A 22209-nucleotide genomic window follows, 5' to 3' on the forward strand; every position below is an offset into this window, starting at 1 on the left:
TTATACAGAATGCGTTTCTCTAGCCTAGGGAATATTTTGTCTTGCTATTAGTTAGCTTTTAGTTAGCTTCTTATTCAATTGGCTAACTTTAGCGATTTTAGTAATCCTTTTTTGTTGTCAAACAGGCAGTTATCTTTTAGTGTATTTTTTTTCTTACTTTTAAAATAATTTCAGCAAACATTTAAAAAAAATCTTATCCACTTTTTAGTCTCATGCTTTCCAGGGATTGTTAAGAATTAGCTACAGAGTTCTACAGGAGTTCAACATTTATTGCATGAGGTCTGCATGAAATAAAAAAAAGAGACCTACTGTTTTCTCACGCTGCCAGGTCACTGGTGAAGGATTTTCTCAGCCTGATAACTCAGCTAGCTGTTTAGATTGTAGCTGTGATTTATACCACTGTCCCTAGCGTCAGCTTCCTGTCTCATATTATTAGTAACTAATGGGGGGTTTGAATGGTGGGCGAGTGTAAAGGGGCCGCCTGCACTCATCTCCACTTCACTGTGTTCACAACTGAAATTTACTTTATGGGCCTCCTAGTTTCCCACCAGGGAACTGGCAGGAAATGTCTCTTGCCAGAGAGGAAGTCATTGAAACTGTGAGAGATTATAAAACTAGCAAACACTGTGGGGAGTGCAGACCTCCGAGGCCAGCTGCTGTGGCAGTCGGGGAACCGTATGGGAACAGTTATGTGAAGATGTAAACAGTCATACTCCCACTGAACCTTTTACTGCCCTGACACTGCTGAGTGTGGGAAACATGAAACAAAAATGCTATATGTTCTGTATCTGGAGCAATATTTTAAATGTTTCTCCCCTTTTTTTTGTCTCTCTCAGGGTTTGAGGGACACAACTGTGAGAACAATGTGGACGACTGTCCTGGTCATAAGTGTATGAATGGAGGAATATGTGTGGATGGAGTCAATACCTACAATTGTCAATGTCCCCCAGAATGGACAGGTAGATATAAGTATTGTTTTTTTAACGTTTAAGTGATGATTCCTTTTAAACCTCTATAAATATAATTTCATTTATTTGTCCTATACCGTCCTTAAACAAACAAATTAATTTGTTTTTTGGGTTGTTTTTTTTTCACGCAAGGCCAATTTTGTGCTGAGGACGTCAACGAGTGTCTCATGCAACCAAATGCCTGCCATAATGGTGGCACTTGTTTCAACACCATTGGTGGCCACACCTGCGTTTGTGTCAATGGTTGGACCGGCGATGACTGCAGTGAGAACATTGACGATTGCGCCACAACAGTTTGCTTCAACGGCGCCACTTGCCACGATCGCGTAGCATCTTTTTTCTGCGAGTGCACTGTCGGAAAGACCGGTAAATTATCCGAGCAACAACATGCGTGTATTTTGCTTATAACTCGATCAATGTCTTCAGGGTGACGTGGTTGCTTCTTTAACAGGTTTGCTATGCCATCTGGATGATGCTTGTGTGAGCAACCCGTGCAACGAGGGTGCCGTGTGTGACACCAATCCGCTCAATGGCCGCGCCATTTGCACCTGTCCTGCTGGGTATGTGGGAGGTGCTTGCAACCAGGACATGGACGAGTGTTCGATTGGTAAGTGCCCTCAGTGATTGAAATGAGTAAAAATGCAATCAAATTAATAAACGTTATCAGTATTGTCCTCGTTATAACACTGGTTTTCAATGTCGACAATCTTTCATAGGTGCCAATCCGTGCGAACACTTCGGCAAATGTGTGAACACAGAGGGTTCATTCCAGTGTCAGTGTGGTCGCGGATATGCGGGTCCACGCTGCGAGATTGACATAAATGAATGTCTGTCCATGCCCTGTCAAAATGATGCTACGTGTCTGGATCGCATCGGAGAATTTACCTGTATCTGCATGCCAGGTAACCTGATCAGCTTACGTTTGATGACCGCTCTTTGAAAAGACTAGCGCATTGATGACTGACCCCGCCCTCCTTAGTCCCTGCCCATCCCCCACTGACCCCCCAATGCAGTTAATGGTTGTTTGTCTCACCTGGGCTGAAGTATAAATATGAAAAATGAGGAGTGATATTAGAGCCGTTTTAGACAGAGCAATGCTTTCCAACGAAAAAGATGAGACTTGACCTTCTCATAGCCCTTCTTTTTCAGTCTCGTTGGCGCCTCTACTTATAGTCATACGGTGCTCAAACGGACCGACCAGTGGTACATTTTGTGACCCCCCAGCTTTATTACCAGAAGCTCCATTGCAGACAGCCACTGACTACCGTTACGTAATATGTCTTTTATAAAATTTGGGATGTGCGGTCACTTTCTTCATTTGATTCTTTTGACTGCTGGCCAGACACGCAGACAGAGCAGACAGACAGAGCAGACGGAAAGATGGGGTAGTCTTAACGATTGTCTGCAAAAATAAGTAACAAAAACACAGTGAAACTCTCACACACAGACCTACATGCATTCCGGGGTTTTTTTTTGGAAACTTTACAAATTAGAGCTGGAAGTTTTTTGGGGTGTATAGGCCCAGGGATGTGAGAGAGGGCAAGCGGTAAGGGGGAGGAGTATGCTGTGAATACTAATAAGCTTGAGAGTGGTGGGAATGGAACAGAACAATAGAGCCCCTCTGTGTTCCACTTTGCATCCCACATACACACTGTGAGGGTAAGAGGCCTTTTCCCAGAGCCCATTAACCAACCTCCTCCTCCACCTCCTCCTCCTTCTTCCCCTCCTCCTTCTTTTCCAGAGACAGGGCCCTTACACGCCACCCTCCTCATCCTCAGCAAGCCAGCCTTGGCAAAGTTCACACCTATTGGCTGATTATTTCCTTATCAATGCTAGCACCGAAAGTCCTTATCTTTAACAAAACCTGACAACAGTGTGCTTACAGTGACTGCAGGCTGTAATGGCTTTGCTGCTTTGTGTTTGCAGTGATGTCTACTGCACTAAAATGTTGTGAAGTTTGGGCCCGTTTCTAAGATCTATTGGGTTGGAAGTCATGGCACATCTTTTAAAAAGATATTTTCCTTCTTAAAAGTTGGTCAAAATGCCATGAAACTGTTAAATGTTTGCTGTGAAATTTCAGGAGACTAGAGATGGGTATAATGTACAGGAAGAGCCCAACAAAGCAAAGTTATTGCAAACACAGCAGAAGGTTAGATAACTAGCTATGACAAAATTATAAAAAAAAATTTAAAAAATGAGATATGAATAAATATATAAGTTAAATAAAACATGCCAGAAAGATAAGACAGTAGATAGTCAGTAACATAAAAATGACTACAATTAGAAGATTTAGGTAGATTAATACCTAAAATATTGTTGAAATCATATATTATTATTATTATTATTACATTACATTTAGCAGACGCATTCATCCAAAGCGACTTACAGTTTGAGGAACAATCAAGCTACAAAATAAAATAACAAGATAAGGCAAAATAAGAAAAATAGCTAAAAGTAAAGTTGCTTTATTGGTTCTCTAATTTTATATATTAGTATTTTGTGGCAATAATGTGAAGAAAAAATGGATTACATCATTCATCTATGAGACTGCCTAAGGTTTCATCAAAGCCATGTCATGAATTATTGTAATCTGCTAAATCATGTTTAGCCTCTCCTAAACTTGTTTGTGTGAAACCTCACCAGGCTACATGGGAACATTCTGCGAGATCGACATAGACAACTGCGAGAGCAACCCCTGTGTGAACGACGGCATATGTCGCGACATTGTCAACGGCTTCACATGTACCTGTCAGCCAGGTAAGACAACCCCACCATCGTTTTTACGTATGAACAGATCATTTAAAAGTCCCTCTACTTTTGACTGGTGTTTAGAGCCACCACTTTTAGGAAAAAAAATAAAAATGGCCGTCCTTTTGGGTGAACAAAGAGACCATTGTGACCTTGCCCCCCGTGCTGTGGAATGTGGACAGGACAGCAGTCTCCCTCGTCCTAACCCCTGTTGCTGGTGATGGGGGTGTGGGGTGGACAGCAGCAGCAGCCCTGGTTAATGAGATTCTTTTTTGCTCCGCAATTTACATCTGGGACAGACGCACCCCACCTCCCACCATCTCCACCCCCCCGCCCCCATCTAGCTATTGAGCCTGCGTAGCTGATGCAGGAAGAAGGGGGATGCAAAGGAGGGTAGAGAGTAAGGGGGGATCCCCAAAAGAGAGAACAATCCCACTGTCTCCTCCAACTGGCCCCATCTCCTCCCTCCCCGTCCATTTACAAACCAACACATGCTGTCATGACACTGTTAATCAACTTAAAATGGTGTGTAAACCTCGCCGTGAGCTGTGCACCGTGCCCACTTAGCTTAAGGGAAACTCTTAAGCCACGCATTTAACAGATATCGCGATAACACAGTAGGAAGCACAACCTGCCAAACAACTGAATCCGAATCATCTGCAAAATATTTTCTCAAATGATTTAAAACTTTAAAACGTATTATGATGAATGCATAGAACACAGTAAAGATGAGGTAGCCTATATAATAACAGCACAAATGTGGTAAAAATTCAAAGTCAAAATTTTTGACTTTGCGGATTGCGGTTAGAGATTATGGAAGTTCAACAAGGGAAAAATACAGTGTAACCTTTGTGATCAGGAAATAACAGTGTGGAAATCACTGGTCATCTCAGCACTGGTCCAAGTGCACAGATGACACATCCTTTAACCAATACAGACCCCCCACCCCCACCCCCCGTCCTTAGTAATGCATTGGTGACCGGTGACCTCCTTCCTTGCCCCGCTGCCCTCTGACACGATCACCGACCTTCGCTGCTCACGTTCTTTCTGACCCCTTCACCTTTGTGTTTGCATGTCCCAGGCTTTACCGGCACCACGTGTCAGATCGACATTGACGAGTGTGCGAGCACACCCTGCCAGAACGGAGCCAAATGCTACGACAGGCCCAACGGATTTGAGTGCCGCTGTGCTGAAGGTAAGGGAAGCCCGTGGTTGTCTGACCTGTCCCTCCCTGTATCGTTACATACATGGAAGGCAGTGGGAGCTAACTACCATACATACTCGCATCCCAACAAACATTGGCGCAATTTTTTCACGAGAAAAATTTTCTAATTCCCCTCATTTCCCTGAGAATCTTCGCAATTTTTTCACGTAAACAGAGTTTACAGAGATAATTTTCTAATTCCCCTCATTTCCCTGAAAGATTTGTTGTCGTTGATCTAACGTTGATCTAAAGTTGTTAATCTGCAAACAGACAGTCTGAAGTTCAAAACTGAGGCAATTGTGCCCTCTACAGTACATGATGTGAAATTGACAGAAAAAAATTCCAAATAAATTTGGGACCTCAAAAACAACTTATGATTGACATTTTTATATTTTGAATACATTACCATTTTGAAAAAAAAACCCTCAGTGCTTTTTAATATTAACTACATTTCCTACATTTTTTTCTTAGGCTATGAAGGAACTCTCTGTGAGAGCAACATCAACAATTGTCAGCCTGACCCGTGTCACCACGGCACGTGCATAGACGGCATCGCAAGCTACACATGCAACTGTGACCCTGGCTACACAGGCTACCGTTGCGAGAACCAGCTCAACGAGTGCCACAGCAATCCGTGTCAGAACGGTGGCAAATGTGTGGACCTGGTTAACAAGTACATCTGCCAGTGCCAACATGGAACCTTGGGTAACAGGACACAACTAGAAACATAATTAGATGATTCACTCATCACTGATTGAATGATTTCTAAACATTTAATTATGGTTCACACCCCAGGCGCCAACTGTGAGATAAACTACGACGACTGTGCCAGTAACCCGTGTGACTATGGCATCTGCAAAGATGGCATCAACCGCTTTGACTGTGTGTGCAAACCTGGCTTTACTGGTAAGACTGTAAAATAAGGTAGCAAAAAAAAAAACAGATTTAAAAAAAAAAAAAACATTGTTTAATTTTGTATGACTTCTTCCTTGCCAGGTGCAAAGTGTAATGTGGAAATAGATGAGTGCGCGTCTAGCCCCTGTAGGAATGGAGGCACGTGTGTGGATGAAGAGAATGGATTTCACTGCCAATGTCCTGAGGGCTTCAAACCTCCATACTGTTACTCCCAGGTGGACGAGTGTGGCAGCAGCCCATGTGTCCACGGTTCATGCAGGGACAGCATCAATGGGTATGCTACATTCTTGAATGTATTTTATTTACTTTATGAAATTTTGATGACTGATGGTAAACAGTCTTCAATTATACTAAAAAAAAATTGTTTACAACTTCTTTGCATTTTAACAACTGTTAGTAGTTTAAATAAAGTTTGAAAGTTAAAAAAATAATCTCAAAACATAAATATATGTATGTAAATATATATATATGGATATATCTATATTAAGGTATGCTGTATTAAGGTAGAAAAAAGTGGACAAAATTAGATGTCATTTTTGTTGTTCTATGCACTTCGGCGTCTGTTTGATGACTGGCTGTTCCTGTTTTCCAGTTACCGCTGTGACTGCGAGCCTGGGTGGGTGGGAAAGAACTGTGACCTGGATAGAAACGACTGTTTACCAAGTCCCTGTCAGAACGCTGGTACATGCGTGGACCGGCTCAATACATTCACCTGCAAATGTCGTCAGGGTTTTCGGGGTAAGATGGCAGCATAGAACGCAAGAAAATGGCAGAACATGTTGTTTGATTTTCTGAAAAGGGAAACAGAAATTGTTGAAGCCTGGCCAGAAGTACATTGGGTAACTGTAACTTCATCTTAATCTGTTCACGTCTACAGGTAACCTCTGCCAAATAAACATCAATGAATGTGCCTCCAGCCCATGTCTGAACAAAGGCACGTGCGTAGATGGCGTGGCTAGCTTCACCTGTCGTTGCGAGCTCCCTTACAGCGGACCCACTTGTGCTGAAGTTCTTACTCCTTGTTCTCCTAACCCCTGTGATAATCATGCTGAATGCACCCATACTGCTGACTACATGGGATACCAGTGTAAATGCCAGCCAGGGTGGCAAGGTTAGCACAATGTCTTAGTTCAAAGTCAGGCTTTGGGGTTAACTAATACAAACAAATGGCATGATCAATAACAATGTTTTTTTTTTAATTTGCAGGTCAATTGTGCAATGTCGACGTGAATGAGTGTATCACGAATCCTTGCAAGAACCGCGGAACGTGCACCAACACGATCGGCGGCTTTGTATGCTCCTGCAGAGCTGGATATACAGGACTGACTTGTGAAGCAGACATCAATGACTGCGCTCCAAGTAAGGTCACATTACGTTGCACAGCCTCACCCGGTGACCTATAATATACCAAATTATTCCAGGACACCACTGATGCACTAGAGTACCACATTTGGTGGAAGTTGGCAGAGATGTTGCCCAGATGCTACATGGCACGCTGGACATAAGTGTTTCCCTACTGCCGTAATGCTTGAATGATAACAAGCCTCCAGTCACTAGGTGGCAGCAACTCATACAGTGGTTTGTACAGATAAAAATATACATGTTATCAGGTTCTCAATAATATTTCAATTTGCGAGGCAGCTGGGCCGTGGCATTGTCTGGGCAGCAAGCTAAGAGTCGTGCTAATAAGCTAATTTAGCCAAATATAAATAAAAACGTGACTTGACCCATTAAATAATGAATCGTCATCAACAGTGTAGAAATCAAGCTTAACTGTGTGTCTTAAGCCCGCTGTGCTTAAACAAAAGTCCTACCATGTTTGTTTCCTTCAACAGATCCATGCCTAAACGGAGGTTCCTGCACTGACAGCATTAATTTCTACCACTGCAACTGTTTGCCAGGCTTCACTGGGAACCGTTGTGCTTTAGAAATCAATGAGTGCCAGAGTAACCCCTGCAAAAACGGAGGCACTTGCACAGATTATGTCAACTCCTACACCTGCACATGCAGCCCTGGCTTTACTGGCATCTACTGTGAGACCAATATTCCCGACTGTACTGAAAGGTGAGTTTGAGAGAATATGCTGATGACAAAACACAACATCCTGAAAGCGGGAGAGCTAAAAGAAGACTGGAATATACAGTTAACATTCTTGGAGGTTCTTCCTCTAGCAGGCTAACTAGTAACTAGTTGGGCTTAAGTTGTCAAGCAAGAACTAAGCAAGAAACATTGTGCGTACATTTAAAAACATTTTACTCAGTTCAAAATAGCAAAGAAATTACTTTGGCCCGACTCCATATTTGAGATATATACATATTGGATGAGACTGTAATGCAGTGTTTTTCAACCTTGGGGTCACAACCCCACATGGGGTCGCCTGGAACTCAAATGGAGTCATCTGAAATTGATGACTTGACTCATTATTATTCTTTATAAAATTATGAATAACAACACCACACACAATCCTAAACAACTGCATTACTTCACTTTCATGAATATAAATTGAGATCAAATAAAATTGAAGCATAAAAACATAGCTGAGCGTCTTGATTGACAGCAGTCAAAAGCTAATAAAAGGCTGTAATGTGTTCAAACTATTGTTCCTAACTTAATGTCAATATTTTCCACAGCTCCTGCTTCAACGGTGGAACATGCACTGATAAAATCGATGGCTACATGTGCACCTGCCGCTCAGGCTTCACTGGCTCGCACTGTCAGTACGAGGTCAATGAGTGTGATTCACAGCCGTGCCTCAATGGTGGAATCTGCCAAGATGCCCTGGAATCCTTCCGGTGCTCCTGCCCTAAAGGCTACGCAGGCAATCGCTGCCAGGTATACACAAACTTGTCAACCCTCAATAACATTAAAAAAAAAAAACATAGCTACCAGTGAAGAGCACAGAGCTTTAAAAAACAACATAGCTACCAGTGAAGAGCACAGAGGAAACATTCCAATTTAACTTGAACTGTTTTCGGGGGATTTCCCCTGCTTTTATTTTCATAGAAATAATAGTTTTTGGCTACACCTCCACAGCTAGCTTCTGTTATTAAACTAGTACTCCTTGAGTGCTAACGACTAACGATAAAGATAAAGACCCATTCATCTTTATGTTGCCTGCACAGACCCCAGTTGACTGGTGCCGGCGGTCTATGCCTTGTCAAAATGGAGGACGATGTCGACAAAAGGATGCTTCTTTCATCTGTGAATGTCCTAATGGCTGGTCTGGACGCTACTGTGATATTCCGAGGGTGTCTTGTGAGACAGCAGCTCGCCAGAGAGGTGCGACGATCGTTTCGTATCAACGATTCAAATAAACGTGGCCCTTTTTTTTTTTTAAATCAACACAAAACTAAGTTACATTTCTCTCCCGAACAGGACTACAGACTGATGAGCTGTGTCACCACGCTGGTCACTGTGTAAACACCGGAAATACGCACTATTGTAAATGCCCTGCTGATTACACCGGAAGTTATTGTGAAAGCCAGGTGGACCACTGTGAAGACAAACCGTGTCGCAATGGCGCCACCTGCAGAGGTTATGTTGGAGGATACCAGTGTGATGTGAGCCCACTTCTTATTCCCCTCAATGATCCTCTTCCTGTTATTCTACCGCTGCATCGAGATCGACACGTTGACATCAACCTGTGCTCTTCTCTTTGCAGTGCATGCCAGGGTATACAGGGCAAAACTGCGAGATAGAAATTAACGAATGTCAGTCTCATCCGTGTCAAAACGGTGGTACCTGCATTGACCTGGTGGGACACTACATCTGCTCCTGCCCGCCTGGAACTCTAGGTATGCCAGTACATGCAGCTTTCTAATTTGTCAAGACCTTCTGCTATGTTCTGTACCCGTGATGGAATCTTGCGAATCAAACAATGCATAAATGTTCTACATATATTTAAACCTTGTTCCTTTCTTGTTTGTTTTTTTTAGGTGTCCTCTGTGAGATCAACACAGACGACTGCGCTCCACCCCTGAGACTCCGCGGCGTCCCTCCGAAGTGTCTCAACAACGGCACTTGCGTGGACAGAGTGGGCGGATATCGCTGCAACTGTCCTCCGGGATTCACTGGCGAGAGATGCGAGGGTGACATAAACGAATGTCTCTCTAACCCCTGCACTCCATCCAACAGTCTCGACTGTATCCAGCTGCCGAACGACTACCAGTGTATCTGCAAGCCCGGTTTCACAGGTGAGACAACCTCGAACTTCATCCCCTCTGGAAGAAATACCGTCCCGACAGCTGAGATCTCTCAAATGGATTGTGCTGTTGTTTTCTGTTACCAGGTCGCAGGTGTCAGAGCAGGTTTAGCGCTTGTGAGTCTCATCCATGTCTGAACGGAGGAGCCTGCTCTGTATCCAGCAGCTCTGCGTTGGGTTACACCTGCACATGTCAACTTGTAAGTATGTTTACTCATTCATGTATGTCGAGCTGCTCCGAACAGCATACATACAGACAATATTTAGATAAATTTGGGGTATAAATAGCTGTTGTTCCCTAGTTTTGCCTGGGTTAAAATTACAAAAACGGGGTAAAGAAAACATTAGCATTAGCCAAGGTGATGGCTAATTTTGAAAAAGGTTTAAAATCCTTACAATATGGGCACGTGAAACTATTTGTATCGGACTATAAGGTGCACTTGAAGTCCTTCAAGTCCTTACCAAGAAAGGTAAGGTATGCCAGGCCACTATCTGCTAATGGAACGTGGATGCCTGGGCTAAGGTATCAGTCTTAAATGTCGTCCGAGTTTTCACGAAGGCCGGAATTATCACTGAACAACTAATTAACAGCAACGAGACTGACTCGGATAATGACGAGTGGGATCCGGGCATGCTTGATTGTTACGCTGACTGTTTTGTTACGCTTAATGCGCCTTATAATCCGGTGAACCTTAGGGTCCGAAAAATACAGTACTGACATTTAAATACTTTTTTTCTCTGACCTTTAATCATCCCACATTTTGTGTCAGTATGAAGAATATATTTCTTTTTTATGTCCCTATGAAACGTCTTCTTTGAGAAAAATTTCACGGCCAGTTGCCTAACTGAACTCTTCAACCTTCCCTATTTAGGGTTACACTGGGCCGAACTGTGAAAGGAGCATGTCCTGTCGGGAGTTGTCGTGCTACAATGGAGGAAGCTGTGCATTCACCACCAGGGGGGCTCGCTGCACCTGTCCTCCGGGTTATGGCGGACCCCAATGTCAGCGTCGCAGTAAGGACGGCTGCTCCGCCCAGCCCTGTCGAAATGGAGGGCTGTGCACTGAAGAGACCAGCTTCCCGTTCTTTCACTGCCAGTGTCCCGATGGCTTTACGGGAAAACGATGCGAACAGGGCGTCAGATCTACCGACCTCATGACAATGGAGTGCCCGCGATCCGACTGTCACGAGAAAGCCAACGATGGCGTCTGTGACCACGAGTGTAACATACTGCCCTGTCACTGGGACGGTGGTGATTGCTCTTTGGCTGCAAACCCCTGGGCCAACTGTGAAGACCCTCAGTGCTGGCGTGTCTTCAATAACAGCCAGTGTGATGACTCCTGTGATAATGCAGCGTGTCTATTTGACAATTTTGAATGCACAAACAAAGAGAAAGTGTGCAAGTGAGTTCATCTATCGATACTTTCTAATATTTTTTTACATGGTTTTGAAGTAAAAAAAAAACTAAACTTTTACTAACTTTTCCACAGTCCAATATATGAAACCTATTGTATTGACCACTACGCCAATGGACGCTGCGACCAGGGATGCAACTCAGAGGAGTGCGGCTGGGACGGCTTGGACTGTGCAGGCAATGTTCCCGAGGACCTTGCTGAAGGTATGCTTGTTTTGGTCGTTCTACTGCCACCAGAAGAACTGCTTCGCACGAGCAAAGCCTTCCTGCAAAAACTCAGCGCTATCCTACGCTACGTTTCCGACTGGATGAAAACGGTGAAGCGATGATACGGCCTTTTACGCGCAAAGAAGCGCGCCTCAAGAGGGAGCTACCACCTCAGCACGAGATCATCGGGTCAGTCAGCAGACAGAAAAATCTCAAGTACCTCCATCGCATTTTGCACTTTATTAAACTGCAGACTTTTCTGGGTTTTTCAACAGATCCAAAGTTTACTTGGAAATGGACAACAGGTTATGCACTCGGAACTCCAAGCACTGTTTCCGTAAAGCGGAAGCCGCTGCCGAGTATCTGGGCGCACTTTCAGCAACGGACAATCTCCGCTTCCCCTATCCTCTAAAGCAAGCTTATGGTGGGCACATAAACCCTAACATTGTATTAAAAAAAAAAAACGACAAAAGGATTAGTATTGACTAGCCTTTTCTATTTCTCATAGGTGAACTTCCACGTGATCCTGTTGTGGTACCTCTGTGGATCTTACTGGTGGGACTCGCCTCACTGTTCCTCTTAGTCATCATCATCATTGGTATGTTGATTGCTCGCAGAAAGAGGGAACACAGCACTCTCTGGTTCCCAGAGGGCTTCTTCCTCAAAAAGGAACCAAGTAGTAACAAGAACCGCAGGGAACCCGTTGGTCAGGATGCTCTAGGAATGAAGTGAGTTTTGCCTTCTTGGATTGCATACTTAACAATGCAATTTTGCAGCAAAGGTATTAAAATAGTGTTTTTTTGTGATTACAGACACATGCCCAAAACTGTGGAAGAATCTCTTCTAGGAGATCACAGCGATCAGTGGATGGACTTGGACTGCCCAGAAGCAAAAAGGCTAAAGGTCAGCAACTTTAAATGTTAAATTCAGTCTCTATTACCTAATATTTCCAAGAAAGATTGAGGTCCAGCAGGGTTATAGTGCAAAGTAGTCTCCAGTCTCTATTAGCTAAATATTTCCAAGAAAGATTGAGGTCCAGGATCAATTTTCCAGAGTTTGTACAGCATACACATATCTAAAATGTCCACTCCATGCGCATACAACAAACCCCTTCTGGCATATGGATGAATATTTGCAAATTTTACTGCATCAAAATGAACATATGTTAAAATGTCAATTTGTTTTTTGTCGCGTCAGGTTGAGGAGCCGAGTATGCTCTCGGATTGTGAGGACGCAGTGGACAGCAGACAGTGGACGCAACATCACCTGGCTGCTGCAGACATACGGGTGCCCCCCACCATGGCCCTCACTCCACCCCAGGGAGAGTTCGAAAGCGACTGCATGGATGTTAACGTCAGAGGCCCAGGTGTGCATCAGTAAAATCGGCGCTACAATGTTTTGCTATTGAGATTTCAAAGTCACTCACGTTCGGTGACCCATCTCTCATTTTCAGATGGTTTCACTCCTCTGATGCTCGCATCGTTCTGTGGCGGTGGATTAGAAGCGGAGGTGGCGGAGGAGGACGAGAACGAGGAGTGCTCAGCCAACATCATTTCAGACTTGATCTACCAGGGCGCATCCCTTGCTGCCCAAACCGACCGCACGGGTGAGACAGCACTCCACCTGGCTGCTCGCTATGCCCGTGCAGATGCTGCTAAGAGGCTACTGGACGCAGGGGCGGACGCAAATGCTCAGGACAACACGGGACGCACGCCGCTACATGCTGCAGTCGCTGCGGATGCACAGGGCGTCTTCCAGGTATAATAACTATAGTACCCTCTAGGAAAACTGGCTGCTGCTCATAGTCCTATCATCAATGTCTGACGTGATTATTTTTTTTACCACCTCCTAGATTTTGATCCGAAACCGGGCCACGGATCTCGACTCCCGTATGTACGATGGCTCCACCGCACTGATTCTGGCCGCACGGCTGGCTGTGGAGGGAATGGTAGAGGAACTCATCACCTGTCATGCCGACGTCAATGCAGTGGATGAAATTGGTGGGTTTTTTTTTACTCAGAGAGAACATGCAAAATGTCCTTAAGCAGGTTTGTGGTGCTGTGTAACAATTTAACTGTAAACTCACGATTGAATTATTTCCCGTAGGTAAATCTGCACTACACTGGGCTGCGGCGGTTAATAATGTTGATGCCACTATTGCTTTGTTGAAGAACGGCGCAAACAAGGATATGCAAGACCTAAAGGTACACCAAACTACTCTCAAAAACAATTACATGAATATGAAGTATAAAGATGTTGGCTTAAAGAATTAAAGAAGTTGAAAGTAGGGGAAACACAAGCTTGATATCGCTAAAATAAATTACCTTATGGAAAATTGTCATGTCGTCAGGTAAAGCGGGCAGTGGTGGCTTAGTGGTTAAGGAAGCGGACTTGGGTCCGGAAGGCTTCAGGTTCGCTTAAAGCTGCCCACTGTTCACTTTGGTTCTCGGTTTTGGTTTGGTTTTGGTTTGGCTTCAAGTCTGTCTGCCTGGATATTGAGCCCAGAATGCTGGCAAAAGTTTGAAAAATATCTGAAAAGGTTTCACAAAGGCGTGCCTGAAAGTGTGCCTAAAAATAAGTAAACGAATAGCTAAAATACTGGCTGGAAAATATACAAAAAGCAAATATAAATTAACAGCTTAGTGAGCAAGAAGAAGATTGCTACAGTAACCAGAAGTTGGCTCATACAAAAATCAGTTAGCCACAAGCAATTATCGATTCTGCTTGATTAAATATAATCAAAATCATCATAGCCTAATTTATTTAAGATTCATTTTTTAAAAGACCAATTTGTATTGTTGTTCAATATGAGGAAATCCTTTTTGGATTTGGAGTGTTTTGTAAAACTATACAATTTTCCAATTCATAGAGGCCTAGAGTTGCAGTTTTTAACGTACCCTTAACATTCACGCATATCGCCTCTGCTACAGCAACACAACAGGAACCTTGTAGCGGTATATGTTTAGCTTGACGTTGTCTCTATTCTGTTTTCTTCCCCCTCAGGAGGAGACTCCTCTTTTCCTCGCGGCCCGTGAGGGCAGCTGTGAGGCGGTCAAAGTGCTGCTTGCACATTTTGCCAACCGAGAGATCACCGACCACATGGATCGGTTGCCGAGAGACATCGCTCAGGAGCGCATGCACCACGACATCGTGCAGCTTCTCGACGAGTACAACACGGTCAGAAGCCCCCAGAACCATGTAGGGGGTGGGCACCACATCAGTGGGGGACACACCCTTTCTCCTCTCATGTGCCCTCCTAGCGCCTTTCTGCCCAGTCTGAAGACCACTCCGCAGGGAAAGAAAAACCGACGGCCTGGTGCTAAGGGTTCCAATCTGGGAAATCAACACGCCGCCAATATGAAGGAGTCCGTCAAGGCCCGCAATAAGAAGCTGACATTGGACATGCAGAGTGCTTTACTGGACAGCTCGGTCACCCTCTCCCCAGTCGACTCCCTAGACTCACCCCACGGGGGAACCAGCAATGCGGGCTACATCACCAACCCCACGTCCCCTGTGGCTATGCAGTCCCCGGGGCTTTTCCACTCGTCCATGTCGGTTCCAAACACTCCGATGGTGCACAGCAGTCTGTTGGAAGGAGGTGGGCCTTTTGCTGTGTCCCTGGCACAGCTCAACGACCTGGGAACTGGAGGCATGTCCTTGCAGGGACGTGTCTCGATGGCCTCCGATGTCAACCGCAGTTACGTGTTAAGCTCAGGCCAGTTGGGTCTCAACATGGGCATGGTCAGTCCCGTCAGTGTTCCTTTTGACTGGCACAACCGGATGCCCCCTTCCTCTCAGTGCGGTCAGCAGGTGGTGAATCTCATGCAGAACAGTCAAGCCGGCATGCACCCCCAGAGCCCGGCCATGCAGCAGCAGCAGCAGAACATGCTGATGCGCCAGCAGCAGATTTTCTGCAATCAAATGCTTCAGCCCACACCCGTTACCTCCACGCCCACTATAAGTCCGGTTAAGGTCCCGTCCATCGCTGAGCAGCAGCAGCAACAGCAGCAGCAGCAGCTCATCAACCACGCTATGGCCAGCCAGCAGAACATGAGCACGTCCACCCCGCCAACACCACAGACCTCACAACCTCCACCGTCTTTCTTCCAGCAGCAGCAGCAGCAGCAACAGCAGCAGCAGCAGCAGCAGCCGTCTCAGCAACAGCTTTCTGCTCAGCCCCCACAGGCAGCGACCTCCGCCGGCCAGTCTTCTCAGGCTCTGCCCTCCCAGCCCAGCAGCAGCACAGCTGGGATGGAGGATTACCCTACCCCTCCTTCTCAGCACAGCTATTCAACATCTGGGCTCGATTCCACACCCAAGCACTACCTACGTTTACCTAGCGAGCACCCGTACCTCACCCCGTCTCCGGAATCCCCTGAGCCCTGGTCCAGCCCTTCTCCCCACTGCGTCTCCGACTGGTCAGACTCCACGCCAAGTCCGGCAGTCGCTGGCTCTGCCCAAACCCAAATTACTTCAATCCCAGAGGCCAATGGCAAGATGCAGGTGTTTGCGTGAAGACCTCTGCATTAAAAAAAGGGACATAAGGCGGAAGAAGAGAGAGAAATATGTGGACTGGCTCTCAGGCCTGTCGGTGTTTATATATGTCAGCCTGTTTCCAAGATTTTCATTGGATGTGGATTGACTTTGTTTTATCCTGAAGACCATCTGCTAGTTATTTTTGCAGAGGGAGAAAACGGTAAGGGAAACACGTGTTGTCTGAAAATACAGCAGACAATTTAATGAAGTAATTCTGTCACAGATGGACTTGTTTTTTATTATTAAAAAAAAAAAAAGTATATGAAGAAAACCAAGTCTTTTATTGCAAAGACTTAGGGACGTTCTTCTCGAAAAACTAACAATTTAAAAAGCAGGCATTTTAAAAAAAAAGTTAAATGTTGAAGGGAATTCATTTATTTTAATTTATTGTTTTTATCTCTCTGAAAAGAAATTTCTTTAGTTTTTCTCTTCTTTTTTTTTTTCATCCGCTTTCTTCCTTAGCCTCTCAGCTATTGTACTGCCCTCTCCTCCTGTAGGCAGGTTCATTTATTATGTAGACTAGAAAGACAAATGCTCACTTCTTGACTTATATTTATTGAGGCCTACAACAGCGGTCACTCGGGTCTAGCGAACCTATGACTGGAGTCGCTTGTACGTAGTCATATTTGATGGAAATGTGGTGTTCGATGTTTTAAGAATGAGTATTATTTGAGAGAAATATAGATGAGTGTTTCTGAAGCACTTCCAGGTGAGCAGCTTCATAGTAGAGTGGGTCAATATTATCGCCCATGGAGAAGAAATCGATGCAGCCATTAAGCAAGCCCTAGAAATTGACCAAAAGTGCTATGCTGGTTTTGACAATGTTCACACAAAAAAAAAGCACAGAAAAACCAGTGTTGGTTAGGACCAAATGTCGCCCCCTAGTTGAGCCTAAGCACCAAAGGCAGTGCGAGAGTCTTGTGTAAAGCAGTCGATTAAAACTATCATCAGGCTCTGTAGACTCGAAAGAACGCAATTTCCAAGGGTCCCCAACCCCCGGTCCAGGGGCCGGTACCGGTCCGTAGGTCATTTGGTACCAGGCCGACACTGAAAAAACGTACTTCAGATTTACCTGTGGAACGTAACTTTTTGCTATCGACAGACAACAGAGTAAGCAATTGCAAGAGCTTAACACACTCCAAAACCTCAACGATCTATCTACAAACAAACCTCAGAGGTTGTTTACCAATGAAACTACCTTGCGTAATAAATACCAAAACAATTATATGACTTAGAGGTCATGTCAAAGTTCTTCTAAAGCTATTTTTGCTTCAAGGGTTCTTGTAGAGAAGTTCAAGGACGGTCAGAACGATGGTGGATATGACTTAGAGGTCATGTCAAAGTACTTCTAAAGCTATTTTTGCTTCAAGTTCAAGGACGGTCAGAACGATGGTGCGATACTACCAGTCCGTAGTAATGGCTGATACCGGTCCTTGGTACAAGAAAGGTTGGGGACCGCTATTCTAAACTTAAATTTATTAAAGGCGCTAAATAGGGACATAAGGCTACTTTTCATGTGTTTTAATACGTCAACGGACATTTTTTCCAGTTTGCGATTTGAGAAACATTGTTCATGTCTTCCTTATGACTGTCACCAAAAGCAGCAGAGCAATTGGTCCTTCATTTCGCTTCATCCACAATTTGAATCGCAGTAGCTGCCTTCATTTCTCCGGGTCAGTTTTTGGTTAGCATAAAACCACGGTGGGTATTTATAACTTTCGGGCAGCTTTTACTCCTTGGGATTTTTACTTATGGTCTCATAAGAGATGAATTAGCAGAGTTTAGATTTTATGCTATTTCCACCTGTAGTGTCTCTAAGATTCGAATAACACTTACCTCTCGTTGGACTGTCACTATTTCAGTTTTTAAGCTTTTTCTGTTTTGTTTTGTTTTTTCAATTTAAAAAAAAAACAACTTAACTACAAATCCCACTGCCTTTCTTGTTTTGTTACACTTGTTATACACTGTATATTTGATTTTTTTTTTCTTTGTCATAGTACGTCACCGTATGTTAACGGCTGCTTACCACTGTTCTCACAAACATTCCTAGAATCTGGGCGTCCTAGCTGGAAAGCCGCATTTCAGCGGCACTAGGTGGGAAACAGTAAAGGTTAAAGGGATAGTTCTGATTTTCACTTGCTATTAGTTGATACGTTTTTCATTGACAGCAAGGATGCTTTACATTGCATAAACATTCATGACACTCACATCATCAAGTCCTAACCAACCGTGGTGAAAATGGACACTGGCTTCTCACTCATTCAGTCAATCCATCAACGTCTTGCTCGTCTCTGTGAACTCGAAATGATGACTTTCTCTATGGACAGCAACCCAAGACATTCCCCACCTGGTAGATTACAACATACATCCACACCTGAAAAAAATGAACTGCTAACTGAGGTCAGGTCATGTGCCTTACTGGACTGTGATAAGTATCACGGTACTGGATCAGAGCCACTATTTTTTCAATGCAGTTTTTTTTCGTAAGCGTGTTATGGTATCCAGCAGGAGCATTTATACTGCATCTTAAGTAACGTCCAGTCCAGGAGTCGTGACGTTGCATCTCTAGTTGCATGTTGTAAAGAGACGCTACTATGTAGTGTTGCACCTTTTAAATGTTGCTGTTTTTCAAAATAGAATATTCAGAGATTAAAAAAAAAAAAACCCTCGCCTTTAAACTAACACCGTTGTCTTACATCTGACCACAGCTTTAATCAAGTGACATTTTAAATATAATTTCAACTAATAATCCTGTATCCTTTTTTTTTTTTTTCAAACATAATAACCAGGCCACTACCGCGAGCTGCTTGTTTTTGAGTTGGTGTACAGCTCTGTTGTTACTCATTAGTCCTTACTATAAGCATCAAGATGTTGTTTAATATAGTTTACATGTATATTTATATAGTATGTATATATTCGAGCTGTCGAAAGAAAAAAAATTGAATCTAATTAATTTCAGGATAGCTGTGGCTCAATCATGATTAGTCATGATTAATCATGATTAATTGAAATTTGTTTGAAAAATTTTAAATTTTAATCGGATTAATTTCGGAAATTGACTAAAGTGTTACTTTTGACAGCCCCAATATATATAAATATATGTATATATAAATATGAATATATATTTATATATACATTTATATTTATATAAGTGTGTGTGTGTATGTGTGTGGTCATTTCAATATCTTCAGCAGGTCACACCAACTGCTACTAACATTTCCAACTCTCAGCATCTGTTTGAATATACTGTATTTTTGCTCGGGGTAGAACTCTTATGTTTGTTTAAAACATTTTATTCATTAACACAAAAGAACAAAAGTTGACTTTTTATTTAGTTATTTGACACAAAGGCTGTGATTAATGTTTGGGGAGGGGAGCGGGGGGGTTGGCAGGGGTGTGTCATGTTTCGTTAGAAGAGTCATAGATTATATTTTCTACCACGATTCATTCCGATACTTGGTTAAAAATAGTTCAAAAGGATCAATGTATATAAATACTTTTTGTTTACTACAGCTTGTTTTTTTTTTCTTTCCTTTTCATGTTCAAACGTTGTAAAATAAGTTACTTATAATAAAAACTGTAGGAAACTACAATCTTGTCTCACTGTAATTGGATGGATGGGTGATAGATAGATGATAGATAGATAGGAAAAGTACAGAAATGTTACAGTATTTAAAGTTTTAAACAATTATTGGTCCTACAATTGTTCCTGCAAGTGTATTTCAAAAGAAAAAAACAATGTAAGGAATATGCAGAAAATATTTTTAAAAAATACATTTAATCATAAGTTCATGTTTTTACTGTGTAAATGTGAAGACTACAACGCACAAGGGCCACACAAAATAAAATATTTTGAAATATCAGGATCTACTGTACAAATACCTATTTTATAGAATGAGTATTGAATAAAAAAAGGCCAAACGTGGGATTGAAAAAGCAAGATTTAAGTAATGGAAACTCAGAGAAGTTCAGAGAAATACAAGTTCAGAGAAATAGTAATACAGTGGCACCTCGGTTGTCGAACGCCTCCCTTTTCGAAACAATTCGGTTCACGCACAAAATGTTTACCCAAAAAATGCCCTGGTTGTCGTACCATAATTGGGTTGCAGAACAAAAGACACAGTCAATCTAGCCTCAGTCCGAGCTCGAGATGTACACGCTAAGAACTGTTGTCTGATTTTGCCGGTATTTCTTCATTGTGCAATTTCTTTTTTCATTATTATTCCATAAATCACTATGGGACCTAAAAGGCTAGTGAAAGCGAAAAGGCTGAAAGAAAAATAATGAGAACAACAATAGAAGTGAAGAAAGAGATTACACAAAAGCGTAAGGCTTTACGGTATGGTTTAGCAAAGAAGATGAGCAAAGATCTCAGACATTAGAAGAAGTGGAAAAGTTGCTTCCGATTTGGATCAATGAAAAGAAGTTGGCCGACGACAATTTGGGAGAAAGCAAAGCGCACACTGCACAATCATGACTTCTCAGCACCGGTAAGGATGAATGAAATCGTCTCTCCTATTTGTAGGTTTATTCTTTATTCAGTTGTGTTTATCTTTTCTCGTCAGATCTAATTATTTTCATTGGTTTTCGTGTGTGAATCTGTACACAAAGTACTGTTGAAAACGTTTGAGTAAGCAGTCATTTTGGGTCCAAATTAGATGTTGTGACCTCTCTCTGACACTGCATGATGGTATAATTGACTTAAATGAACTGTACTAAGCAGGAGTTCTTTATTGTCATTGTGACACAGCACACCACGCCTTTAACCCATCACCTCAGTGAGCGGTGGCTCAGCGCCCACGGAGCAGCGTGTGGGGACAGCGGCAAGCTCAGTGCATCCCACTGGAACCTGGTGGCTGGTGGATTCAAACCCTTAACCGCTAAGAAAAAAATATATTTTGACTAATGTCTCAATTTATTTGAGGCACGGACAGTGTTAAGACCCGCAATCTTCGGCTTACAAGACCGACACCGACACCACGGCTTTCACCACAACAAATCCCCCACGCCTAGGTGGTAAATTTATTTCGAAATCATAAGAAGAAGGACGACATTCCACTCTTTAATTACCAACAGGAAAGAAAGCTTACTGTTTTTAAATCTTGTAATTAATCTCATCTCACAGTTAATACAGTCTGTTCTCAAACTGGCATATCACCAAGCTCACCACACCCACAACAATCCAAAGTGCTGAACGTGCTAGCAAGTCGTAAAACAAGTCAAGTCAAGCAGAAGCACATAAAAAGATAGATCTATCTATTTATCTATCTAATTTGGTTTTTACATTGATGTCATACATCAACACTTTCTGTGATTATTGAAAACACCAAATTGTAATAATAATGATTGGAACTTTATTTATCCCATATTTGGGAAATTCTAGTGTTAGAAAGAAAGCTTACTGTTTTTAAATCTTGTAATTAATCTCATCTCACAGTTAATACAGTCTGTTCTCAAACTGGCATATCACCAAGCTCACCACACCCACAACAATCCAAAGTGCTGAACCAACCAAGGACTCTCTGCTCTCTGCTTCCGAGGCCGGCGTGCTAACCGCACGCTATGGATCCTCTGGGTATCCAACCAAGGACTCTCTGCTCTCTGCTTCCGAGGCCGGCGTGCTAACCGCACGCTATGGATCCTTCACATTTATAAAGATACATGAAATATTTTGGGGAAATATGCTGTAATCATTAAGGTCACATTACAGTACATTTGTAAAGTTTGAATCAAAAGTCCTCACATACTTCTCTGCCACTCCTGACTGTCTCATAAAGCAATGGTTCCCACCGTCTTCTTGTACCAAAGATCGGTCAGCCGATATCAGCTGTTACTGCAGTCCCTTAATACTGCATTATTGTTAAAAGGATCATTGACTTTTCAAAATAAAACATCTTTTAGACTTTATTCTGTTAGCATAAGAGTCTGAATGACGTATCGTTTTCAAACATTGCCAGGTTATCTTTTACTTAAAAAAGTAAGGGGATATGACTGGATTCTTTTTGAACGAAGTAAAT

At 43.0% G+C, this 22209-nt stretch overlaps 1 protein-coding gene across 1 annotated transcript in view; it reads left to right on the plus strand.

Moving 5' to 3' along the window:
- Positions 1-19782, plus strand: part of notch3 (notch receptor 3) — a 32981-nt gene extending 13199 nt beyond the window's left edge. Inside the window, 31 exon segments of the mRNA XM_008329125.3 lie at positions 837-959; positions 1101-1334; positions 1420-1575; positions 1685-1870; positions 3612-3725; positions 4798-4911; positions 5392-5625; positions 5716-5826; positions 5917-6109; positions 6428-6573; positions 6713-6946; positions 7042-7194; positions 7671-7899; positions 8466-8667; positions 8958-9114; positions 9211-9395; positions 9497-9629; positions 9771-10028; positions 10124-10236; positions 10909-11438; positions 11526-11734; positions 11737-11845; positions 11932-12080; positions 12165-12384; positions 12469-12559; positions 12854-13022; positions 13110-13414; positions 13509-13656; positions 13763-13860; positions 14660-17429; positions 17524-19782. Coding sequence (XP_008327347.2) covers positions 837-959; positions 1101-1334; positions 1420-1575; positions 1685-1870; positions 3612-3725; positions 4798-4911; positions 5392-5625; positions 5716-5826; positions 5917-6109; positions 6428-6573; positions 6713-6946; positions 7042-7194; positions 7671-7899; positions 8466-8667; positions 8958-9114; positions 9211-9395; positions 9497-9629; positions 9771-10028; positions 10124-10236; positions 10909-11438; positions 11526-11734; positions 11737-11845; positions 11932-12080; positions 12165-12384; positions 12469-12559; positions 12854-13022; positions 13110-13414; positions 13509-13656; positions 13763-13860; positions 14660-16171 — 6815 coding nt within the window. The 3' untranslated portion in view covers positions 16172-17429; positions 17524-19782.
- Positions 19783-22209: the final 2427 nt, after the last annotated feature.

This window comes from Cynoglossus semilaevis, chromosome 17, assembly GCF_000523025.1.
Source record: "Cynoglossus semilaevis isolate Cse_v1.0 chromosome 17, Cse_v1.0, whole genome shotgun sequence".
Classification (NCBI taxonomy): domain Eukaryota; kingdom Metazoa; phylum Chordata; class Actinopteri; order Pleuronectiformes; family Cynoglossidae; genus Cynoglossus; species Cynoglossus semilaevis.